This window comes from Lathamus discolor, chromosome 12, assembly GCF_037157495.1.
Source record: "Lathamus discolor isolate bLatDis1 chromosome 12, bLatDis1.hap1, whole genome shotgun sequence".
Taxonomy (NCBI): domain Eukaryota; kingdom Metazoa; phylum Chordata; class Aves; order Psittaciformes; family Psittacidae; genus Lathamus; species Lathamus discolor.
In genome coordinates this window covers 7,389,105-7,401,121 of record NC_088895.1, presented here as the reverse complement: position 1 = coordinate 7,401,121, position 12,017 = coordinate 7,389,105, and the positions used below count along the sequence as shown (strand labels likewise).

General features: G+C 39.7%; 1 protein-coding gene across 2 annotated transcripts in view; it reads right to left on the bottom strand.

The window, feature by feature from the left end:
- Positions 1-5,343: 5,343 nt before the first annotated feature.
- ZDHHC8 (zinc finger DHHC-type palmitoyltransferase 8) overlaps positions 5,344-12,017 on the bottom strand; it is a 117,875-nt gene continuing 111,201 nt past the window's right edge. For both annotated transcript variants that reach the window (XM_065693202.1, XM_065693203.1), the window contains exon 11: positions 5,344-10,158. In XM_065693202.1, coding sequence (XP_065549274.1) covers positions 9,987-10,158 — 172 coding nt within the window. In that variant the 3' untranslated portion in view covers positions 5,344-9,986. The remainder of the gene's footprint in view (positions 10,159-12,017) is intronic.

The following is a 12,017-nucleotide window of genomic DNA, read 5'->3' as shown; positions in this document are numbered from 1 at the left end:
CTGCCAACAGATTACAGATGTGGCCCCAAGGAATGGCCACAGGACTGCAAGTCACTTAGCAATATAAATCCAGAGGATCTCAACTGTGTCGTGCTGGCGTAACAGCTGCCAAGTGTGACCTGATGTTCCCAAGGTCACAGAGTAAGCCAGTGACACAGCTGCAGACACATATCACATCAGCACTTCCCAGGGCTGCAGAGCAGAGCAGATCACCTCCTTCGCCCTGCTGGTCACGCTCCTTTTGATGCAGCCCAGGATACGGTTGCTTTCTGGGCTGCAAGCACACACTGAAGCCAGCTCATGTTCATTTTCTCATCGACCAGCACCCCCAAGTCCTTCTCCGCAGGGCTGCTCTGAATCTCTTCTCTGCCCAACCAAATCTCAGTGAATAATTATTTCTAATTATATTCTGCTCCTTTATTAGAAAGGAAGTATTGAGTAAAAGATCATACTAGAAAAGGAATTATTTTGTGCATTAACAGACAACATGATTCCTTCTCTGATAATCTTCATCTACTGTGAATACGGTACTGTAGATTAATAGATATCTATTTCTGTACAACATTACGACACAAAAAAGACAGGAATTAATAACAGTTTTCTCATGGCAACACAGCAGCTTAGTCCTTGCTCTCAAGAAAGAATGTAAAAGCCTGTATTTCTCAGCAGCCCACAACATATCAAAGGGTGCAAAACTCATCTCTCACTGTGTTCTGTGCTACAAGAGCATATTGCAGTGCCCCCTCTTTCTGAGGTCAATCCCAACCTACAACTATTTACTTTACTGTATATCTGCTCAGTAATTTTAGTTTTTATTACATATATGTACAACTATTCCAATAAGCAGTCAGGGAAGAGGGGAATTGCTCAAGGCAATGAAGCATATGGTCTCCTGGAATGAGGGTTGTGCTGTGTGGGTGTTATGCAGAGGGTTTGGATTATAAGGAAATATGCAGGAGGTCAAGGGAAGGATCAAGGCATAAATGCCTTTCATATATTTACCAAAACAGCTTTCCAAAGCCAGTGTGAAAGATCAAGACTACTGTCAGCAGCACCCATCACACAAACATCCAAAACCTTCCTCCCCAAGAACATGACCTTGAGTGATGCTTTCATTTGAGGTTATATATGCCCCAAATCTGCCCTATTGCTCCTGGACACCTATGGAACGCATATGCTTGGCTCCAGCTACACAGCTGATCACAGAATGACAGGGTTTGAACCTCTCAAAAACACAACCCGTTTGTGAGGTCAAGAAGTTGTATCCCCATCTGACATGGCATGAAGAGGTATTGAAAGACATATGACTCAGCAGTAATTTGTAGTGGAGCCAAGAACTGGTGCCAGAATGCCTGAAGCCCATTCCTGTGCTTTAAGTGCAGACCATGTTTCCAGCTGAACATCTCACTGGTACATCTCTTATTGTGAATCATAGCTTAACACTGGGAAACTGCCAACAAGATAGCAGTGCAAAGCACATGCATTGTGATTTAGAAGATGGTGGCCAACAATAGAGCAGTTTGTCTGCATTATGTTATACTGTGTCTGAAAAATTAGTCATAACCAAACACGACCTATTTATAACTACTTAATTCTCTGGTTTTAAGTCTGTTATTTTAGATATCTGTCAGTGAGACAATAAGGGCTGATCCCAAGGCCAGATGGGTTCACAATATCCAGGCTGCAAAAATAGGATAGTGCTGTTACTCACTGAGTTTACTCAGACACTGCAGTTTATACAAGGTGAGGTTTTCCTAAGTAGCAACTGCATTGGTTTGTATTTATAAAAAACCCCAACAAAACCCCTTTCACCATCTGTTCAAATGACTGTACAAGAGAAAAAGCTGACAGTAAAGCTGTATTCTGCTTAACCACCTGTGCCAGGACTAGAACCAGATTATAATGCCATTTTATGAGCTTCCACAGTCTTCTTTGATCCAGAGATCCCCATGTGCTCTGCACCTACATCACAGAAAGAGGCTTTAAACTTGTATTATTCATGGCAGGGAGGTGTGCTTTGTAACACAGGCACACACAAGAGCTGTCCATATCCAGTGAAGCAGTGAATGCAAGAAGCAACCATTGCCCAGCAGCCACTTACCTGCATACCACATGGAAGGACAAGCCAGAAGGCAGAAGAGCACCATGTTGCAGCTAGAACTAACCCAAACTCTCCCTTGCTGCCTGCCACTCAGAAATGCATACATGAAAACTACTTCGATAAATTCTCTGTAGTAGGGACAGAAGCACCCTTAAAAATAGAGTTGGCCCAAAAAGTGGGATGTTTTAAATTCCACTTTCCCCTTTGTCCCCTCTTGTAGGAAAGATAAAAGTATTTGATTTGCTCCAAGGTAGAACTATAGCAGTGAGCTAATGCCTGTGGGTGCCACACAAAATGGCATGTCAAGTGTGATGAGGCGCCATTAATATTAAAGCAAAAACTAACACTGACTGCAGGGGAACTACGATTTCAGTGTGAGCTAGGCATGGCATTCATGAGCTTAATATATTATTGTGCCACGCTGAAAATAGGAATTCTCATTTTAGGTGTTCATTTCAAATATTCAAGGCTTGTGATTTTGGTGCTGAAAGGCCTAAATTGAATCCTCATTGCTGAATGTAGGTAATGACATTGAACTCAAATTCATGGGCATGCTTTGGTTGCAAAACAACACCACCAATTCTAATTTGTATGAAGGACTATTATTTTTCCCTTAAAGTGTTCCAGGCACTGCCTTATCTCCAGCTCATCAGACATACCCTCCCCATCATTTCTTTCAGTTACCAGTGTGAGTTCAATGGGAGGAGGGTATTGCACACAGACAACACTCAAATACACACTTGAAAATTCTGTTTTTATCCCATATTGAAGAAGCAGATGGATAGTACGAGACCCATGTGGAGGCTAGGAGTCTGAAGGTGTTAAATAAACTTTAGGGGGTAGTGTATGGCCCTCATGGTTTTTTACATGACAGATATTTCACAAAGTCTGCTGAAAGGAAGGGGTTTTAATTACTTATATTTATAAAATTGTTTTATTTCAGAAAGGGGATACTTTTTAAAATACAAGACTTACCTGTGGTACCTCTACTACTATAAATGCAACTGAACTCCTAGAAAAGCTCATGAACTGGCAGAATCTGCAGCTTATTTTATGCATTTCTGTCATATAGTCTGATCAAACTAGCTTACGCCCATGAAAGCACAAATTACGTTGGTTAATGAGGAGTGGATAGACAGAGTATGTTAACACAGTCTAGAAATATTGGTAAATCTCAGCATTGCCCACAGTGCTCACATTAGCCTCATATGCTGTCAATCTCAGGCCAGGTATATTCTAGATCTAATTCAGTATGGATAGGCTATGATAGTGCTTTATATTCCTTGCAAATAAATGACAAAATTACTGTCTGAAAAATCCACACAAGGGATGCATGTGTAAAAGGTGAACAGGATGACAACACAGCATGAAATAATTTGTAAGGCAAAGGAAACATGAATAATCTTCCTTACAGTCAGGAGATGAAAGTCATTTCCACAGAAGCCATTTTTTTGTCTCTAGGTAAGATCCACTGTCTGAAGCTTTGCAAAAGTCCCTGTTCCATATGTAGCTAGTCACGAGCATTGCATCCCTGTTGGCAGGAAAACAAAAACAAAAACAAAACCAGACAGCTTCCCCTGAAAGACAGCCCATCTCCTCCTCCTGCATCTCTCCTTTGTAGGCCTGAGCACTGGGGTGCTCTCAGGCACCCCTCATGTTCTTATATATTTTCTACTTTCTCCAAGTTTCCATCACTGCTTTCCCTTCTCTCTGAATATCCCTTAAAATGGTGGGTGTACCCACCAGACTTCCATGGCTTGGAACATAACCACTGGCAGAAGCACTGTTTCCAGTCTATTTTATTTGCTTATGTTTTAGTAAGTATTTTTGGTTTTGTATTTCGCTGCTGATACAACCTCTGGGTTTTTTTTCTATCAACACAGATCAGTTCCATTGAAAATACATCAGATAGGGACGCCTGTAACTAGTTTTACTTGAATGTATGTACACAGTTATGTATACATTATATACATATACGCATTATATGTACATATATATATACACATATATATAAGGCACGGTAAAATGTACCATCACTTCTCTAGGACTGTTTTTAATCTGAAAAAGTAGATCATATTTCTTCAGTAATTTGAAATGTCTAACCAAGACATTTTTATAATGTTTCAGGGTTACAAAGATATCAGCTGGGAAATAATCCTTACTTTAAAATTCAAGTTATTGTGACAAGATGAACAAAACCTATTTTGACAGTAATTCTAATCTATTTATTATATAACTGTTCCTCTTTTAAACGATATATTCACCTGTATAGTTTCCTTTGTCTCTCCTTATTATGTTCCAAAATGTGAACTGAAACTTGTCCTGCAGAATAAAAAGTAACAATAATGGAGAACTGAATATGAACTTGGATAATTTATCCATTACTTAGAGAGAGGAAAGCAAAGATGTCTTTAAATAAAATGTATTCATACAGATCATGAGTTTATGTAATTCTGTTTGATGTAGGCAACATCAGTGGAGCCTGGTGATTACCACGGGTTTGACCATTTTATATATCAGGTAATCTCTGCCACATGAAGACACGGCAGCACGCAAATATGACTGGCATTTATAATGAACATGCTTGAATGGATCCTTGCTTGTTGTAATTAGCCTATGTATGCAAATTACGGCATCAGAAACCCTGCAGCAGCTGCTGTTAGGACAGCTTGGCAGCTGTGTTATAAGCCAGTCTTACAGATCAAACAGACCTATTTTCAAAGGATTGAAACAGACAGATGAATGCAGATTAAAAATTGACATCTTTGGGGTGTATAAATCTACCCCTATCCTGGGTAGAACATTTCAATAGATACCAAGATAACATTTTTTTCACAGTAACTCTATAGCCATGATTCACAATTGTGCTGGACCACAGGATCCCTGTTAACTCCAAAGACTTAATAAAAAATAGCATAGAAAACTTCTTAGTGTTGTATCATGGACGACTTACTGTGGCCTCACAAGCATGACACTCTTTAACAGACTCAGCATATTTCCTACTCTACCATAAACACCCTAAAAATGGACTTAACCTGCAACCACTTGTTTTAATACTTTGTCACATGAAGATTTTGCAATGGAACTGGAATTTCCAGTTCTACTGTTTCAGTTCACGTTTTGCACAAGTGGAAGTGAAAAAGGTTTATGGGTTCCATGAACCATCTCAGCAGACGAATGCATCTGAGGCGTAACTCATCAGGGTAAAACAGACACTTGAAAATACTGAAGTGACTCAAAGGTTTAAAAAATATATATGTATTACGAGAGCCACAAAAAAGGTTACAGACAGAGCTCCACAAAGCCTGCACGGATACATTCCAACAATTCAAGGAGGCAGAACAGGTGAAATACAGACCATAAGAACGGTTCAACATTAACCTTCCAGGCTGTCAGAGACAGCAACCTTGACCCCATCTTTCCCACACACAAAAAAAATATTGAATATATATATCTCTCTATATCTCTAGTCTGGACCACACATATAGTCCAAAGAAAACCACATTGCAATTTCCACATTAGGCTTATAGGAAATAGGCATCATCTGAGGAACGTCCATGATAACACCCATGAGGTGATTATCTTAGGCCAAGTTGACATAACATTATGCTTGGTTAGCAATTTTAGAACAGCAACACAACACATTTCATCTGCTGCACATGGCTACTCACACATAGCTCTGTGCAACCCTTAGAGCTGATTTTAACCAAACTCAGTAATTACATTTGTTTTGCTTAATTTAAAAAGAAAATGTAAATGTAAGATATTAGGGCAGTTCCTGCTATCACCTTTCTTAAAAGTTCAAGACTTAAAGACTTCTTTGATGTACTTGCTTACAGACACTTTTTGAGACTGTATTAATGATCTTCAGGAAAATACACCACCCTAAGGCTTTTTTCCCTTGTTCACTTCATGCTATGTCTGCATCCAGTTTTGACATATGAGGCCAAATGCTGGTTGTATATCAGTGCAGTATTTGGCCCAGAGTTTCAAAGTCTTTGCTATTCAGACTTTCCTATGAGGTCAACAAACAATGTAGTAAAAAAAGAAAATATTAAGGCTTCAAGTAAAAATATTTCCTCTCTCTCCCACCCATGTAATAAGGTACATTTAACTTCAGAATACTCAATATATTATACAATTAAAGATACAGAGATCCAACTTTTCAAGGCAGATTGTACTACAATGAAAACCTGGAGGCTAAATGGGAGTGTATGAACAGGGAACAAATGGCTAATAAAATGCAGTATGCAATGAAAACGGATGCATAAACTAAACAAAAACTATTGCTGCTTTTTAAATAAGTAATACAGTCCACAGCTAAAAATAAAAACACGTCAAAAAGATTTAAGACTTCTGAAACATGAAATAAACATGACAAAAATAAAGAAGCTACTTTACAAGATGCAGTAACTTGTGCTGGATTTTCATGGCTGATCCCCACCTCCTGTAAATTAGCATCACTTACATGAGCTTTGATGGAGCCACACCAATTTACACCAGCTGAAGATTTGGCTTGCAGTGTCTGTAAAAACTGAGACTGTCTGGGCAGAACCACCTTGCTGCTAAACTGTAAACTACCTGAAGAACTATACTTTAACATGGGCTGGATTCTGCTCCAAACTTAGCTTTAATAAATAGGTCCCCAGTCCTGCAACAGGAGCTATGGAAACAGACACATTTATGAGAAAATAGCTGCAGGTTCAGTGCCTTTGATGGAAATGAGACTGGATTTGCTGCATGCAATCTCCTGTTAACAGTTCTGCTTGGATTATTCTTTCAGAAGATCTGAATAACTTCAGGCTATGTGCACTGAACTATATGCAAACCTCAAAAGGAAAAAAAAAGAATACTTTGGTACCACTGTAAACCTATGAACAAGTTGAATGTGTCTCAACTGTGGGCAAAACTACTCATAAAATATACAATCCTAACAACTGAACCTGTAATGACAGAGTGCATTCATTCTTTCCTCCCTTACTCCTTGTGAACTATGTCAAAATAACCCTGGATATTAGTGCTTTATACACACAATACTGTGTTTAGTCTTACTGAGAAATTCTCTCATGAACTAATGTAGTTAACTTCAAAGGCTCCTTGGCCCTTCAAGTTCCTCAGTAGCTTTGTTTTTCTGTTTACAAATGCAGGAGAAAGAATGATCAAAGTGGAGCATCACTGGGATGCAAATCTCAAATATTGGTGCAAATTTTCAGCCTTGTTTGCATGAATTTCATGTACATATTCAAAGATACATGATAAAATGTGCCCTTGTCTAGCTCCCTTGCCCAAATTCAGTGTGTCACATAACCTCTCTTTTTCAGGGCTTACATATGGCATACATGATACTTTAAAAATAAGTAAGTCTTGTGATACTCTACGTACCAGAGCGAATTCCAGTCCTTAAGGAAGTATTGCATCTTCCTGAGGAGTTAACATTAGAGTTGCAGATTAATAACAGTTAAAGATGGAAGAAATCTGTATGGCCATCTGGTCTAGCCCCTTGCCCCTGCAGGCTCACCTCTTTCAGAAATTTCTTTAATGACTTGTCCAAACACAATTTGACTGTCCTAAACTGTTAGTCTCCAATACTCTGCCTTGGAAGACTATTTCATTGCCCCTTCCCCTCTGTCTTTTCTGCCCCCTTCTAAATGTAGACCACTGGTTACCAGTGACAACCCTTTGATTTACCTTTGGTTTTACATCTTTTAAATAATGTATTTGTACATATGATAATCAATTTCCACTTCACTGCTTAGCCAGTGACATGTTTCTAGCCCTTTAAATCTTCTCATCAGCCAGCTTGTCCAGTCTTTCAATATAAATAGCTCCATCTGTACCTGATCTAGTTTGCCAGCATCTTTCTGGTACCGTGGTGCCTCCAGCTAAAGAAAATATTCTACAAGCCAGTGAGCAAATCTGCATAGAAAGACTATTGCTTCTCTGCTCCGCAATGTCTCTACAGTAGGCATTTAAAATATCACCAAGGCAATAAAATGCACACTGATTTCTAGTTCACTTTCTCATAACTTTGGCCTACTGCAGTTGCATTGTTTTCCAGGTTTCTCCCTCATAGAGCATTACACAGAGAGATGATTAACTTTCCTATGTTATCTTCAACCTTCCTCTTCAAAAATGATGTGATATACAAGGGACATAATAAGCATATATTGCAGCAGATGACAAGATTTATCAAATCAAAAGATAAATTTTAACCAGGCAAAACTGAGACCAATATTTGCCTTCTGGAATAATTAATCTCAACATACATGAAAACAAGTAAGTTGTTATCAACACATTCTGAATTGCTACCAAATATCTGGAGAGCTCTCCATTACAGTCAAGGACTGAAAAGGATTCAACTCCTTGAAACAAATATCCCGAAAAATTGATGTATTTAGCTCTCTAATCCAAACTATTCACCAGGAGATCCAGGTGGGAGGTTGAGGTTTCATATGCTGACTGGATAAATAATGATTTTTAGTGACTTTGGCAACAGTTGTTCAGGATGTTAATAATTGCACATATGATCTGGCTAGTTAGCATTGGTCCAGATCTCAGCACTTTTGACTTCTGAGGTGGTAACTGAATGGGAAGGAAAGGAGAAAAGAAAAAAAACCAATTTGTCCCAAAATTAGCTTTGTCAGAGTCCTCATATTTGTGATAAAAGTAATGCACCCCTTGTTTTTTACAGTAAAGTTGTCTTTAAATCCAACAAAGTAAATGTAGTTTTCTGGAGACAGGAAAAGGAAACCTCAAAATGTTAAACAGATTTGATTGGTATTATTTTTAAAAGTTGTTTCCCAAGGGGAAAGCCCAAATGGAAAATCCTTTGTCTAACAGTACTGAAGACCAGAGGGAATGTGCTAGTAATTAGGCAGATGTAAAATTTATATCCTTTAGATGTATGCTTGGCTCAGTTACACACACTGTAAATTCAACAGACCATGATAACCTTGCGGCAGGATTACACAGACGGCACCAGGGCAAGGCAGTAAACCATGTTATTGCCTAAATCCAACAGGTAATAAGAAGGGTGCAGGAAAAGCAGCTGACGTTTGAAGTATGTTCCCATCCAAATATTTCCTATCTACTTGGTTTTGTTTCTGAGTCAGAGAAGCCTGTAAAAACCAGAGGGAGCAGAGGTCAGAGTGGAAGATCCTTACTGGTGTTGCGGTCCTTTTCCACGAGAGACAAACACGTGCACACGTACACACAGTTTTACACACAGGGAGGTGAACGGCAGACAGTGAGAAGCTGTTGCTATCCTTTCTCCTGCTCATAGCTGGGACCAGGAAGGCTTTTAAAGACGATACGGTGTTTGTGGGCCAAGTGCCCTTGCCTTGCTCCTTCCCAGGAGAAGGCACCAAACCTGCAACGCCTGCGGGACACAGTTCTCGCACATGCAGACTGCCCAGCACAGGAAGCCTGCTTTCCACGTCGATATGAAAATAGCAGTTGGGCCTCTGACTCCTTGCTGGTCAGAAGAACTGGGAAGGGGCATGAGGAAAACTGAATGATCCTGGACTGACTGTACTTTTTCACAGCACAACTGGTACACAACAGGTTTATTGGACAGACACACGCACAATGGCTTTAGCGCTCTCTTGCATGAAATAAATCTGCTCTGTGGTTGTGGTGTCAGGTCATAGCCAGCTCCTGCCTGTCGGTTTAGGAAGAGTCTGATGGACTGTACAATTTTATTCCCTCAAGAATAAGGCTGCAGCTGGTTTTTTGGCCAAAAAAGAAAGATGGAAACAGAACAAACCCAAAACAAGAAAAGGAGAGTGGCCGGCTGCTGCTGCTCCTTCTTTGTTGTTGTTTGAGTCTTCACAGTGCTCTTAGCTTCATGGCTGGCTGAGTGGATGGCTCTTTAATTAATTTTATTTTACACTGAAATTTCATAGGTTGTTCCACCAACTCCAGACACCTTCTTAACATTTGAGTGTCTAGCGGGGCTGACAGGCGTCCCCTGGGAACTTGACGTTGAGCCCAACCTGGATATTCCTTTTGGCTGTCCATTAATTTTATTGTGAGGTGTCTTCAACTGCATTTCATCCCTGCATCAAAAGACGTATCAAAAAATAGAGTGTTAGTGACCAAAGTGTGACAGCAGAATGGCTTCATTCAGGATAAACAATTTTCCCTGGCACCCTGAGTCCCACTGTTGCAAAATATTCAAGCATGGGAGCAACCTGGTTGAAGCCAATACACTTGATGAAAAGCCACTGAAATGAGAGAATTAATTTGGCTATTAGGTTAGTGGATCAGACCCCAGTAATGTAAATTTAATTACGTGCTAAAATGTTTTGTTGAATCAAACCAACAGCGTAAGTATTTGTGGGATGCAGGAGGGCTTAACTGTCACCACTGTTGACCTTAAACCAAATTATGTCTTACAATCATAAATAAAATACTCAGAAAAAACACTTCCCAGTTAAGTATCCAGCTAAGCAAAAGTGTTGCCCATCTCTGAAAGACATAAGAGAGGTGAAGTGTTAAAACTACTTAATGACAGAAGGCACAAAGTGAATCAAGTCAGGAAGCACTTTAGGATGCCTATAATTAAAGACCATATTCTGGATAGACTCTTTAAAATAACTTCCTTTTTTATGACCTACTGCCAGGGAGCACGGACAACAGGCTTTCCTCAAAAGATCTTTTAAATCTAGGCCACTACACACTAAAACATAATGCGTCTCATCCTCAAGATGTAAATAGCACAAAGTAATTAGATAAAAGCCTACCAAAGAACTCGTGTGTATTCTGGAAGTGCCAGCAAAACTGGGGGTTGCTTTATTCTCACATCTTACTCCTGCACAGTGGATGTCTGCTTGGGTTTGCCTCGGTCTGAGGTTTAAGACTGGCTTATGCCAGCAGCAGTGACAAGGGGCTGCAGAGCCTTCCAGAAGGGAACACTTACTGTCTGCCTGCAAATTGAGGCAATCTGAGCTATTTAAGACCACCCCAACTCTTTCTGGAGGCCAGAGGGTTTGATGGATTAACTATATTCAAAAGCAAATTCTCTCTTTACATGTGTCTGCAAAACAAAATAAATGACCCCGGACTTTTACACAGCTCTTGATAGGTTCAGAATTGTTCCAAAACTAATAGCACTTTTTATGTGGCAACCTGGTCTGACAGCTGTATCCTGGAGCTGGAGCAGCAGATCCATCAGCTCACACCAGGTTCTGCTACATGTTTACGCTGTGCTTGCACTGGAGAATGGAGTCATGGTTATTTGAGCCACACACATACATAAATATATAAACCAATATTGTGTGGTTTCATAAAACTCTGCTGTATCCCCAAAGAGCTGAGATATGCAGGGACCAAATTCTATATTTGCTCACTGAGGTATTATAAAAGCCCTAATTCAGTGCTGAAACTGTCCTGAAGAAAACAGTCTGCCACCTGAAACAAGTCAGAAAGGAGCTGGGGAGTGTTAGGGGAAAATGGAGAAAGGAAAGTCATTTGTAATCATACTGACAGAGAAAACCTGCTAGGTTTACAAAGCACAGAGTGCTTGTGGGGGTGGTTTACTTCACTAGCTAAAAACCCTCAAGTTTATTAAGCTATTTATTTATTAATCTAGGTACTTGACTTTAAGGACTTCAGTAAAAACCTTGTCAGTCCCATTGCTTCTACATTTTAAACAAGCACAATGTAAAAGCAGTAGGACCAGCAAGCTGACAGCATAACCAAGACTGGTTATGACTTTCAGAGACTAAGCAAAGGCAACTAGCTTTTTATATGAGCATCTTTCCTACAGTAGTAGCTGAAACATCCAGGTCTCAAACAGAGGGTAGAGAGGCAAAATAAAGTTCACAGTTCTTCTTTCACTGAAATAGACGTGTTTCTTTAATAAATATACAGAGGAAAAAATGCTTGTCTACCTCCTGAAAGTTGGATCTTCCAC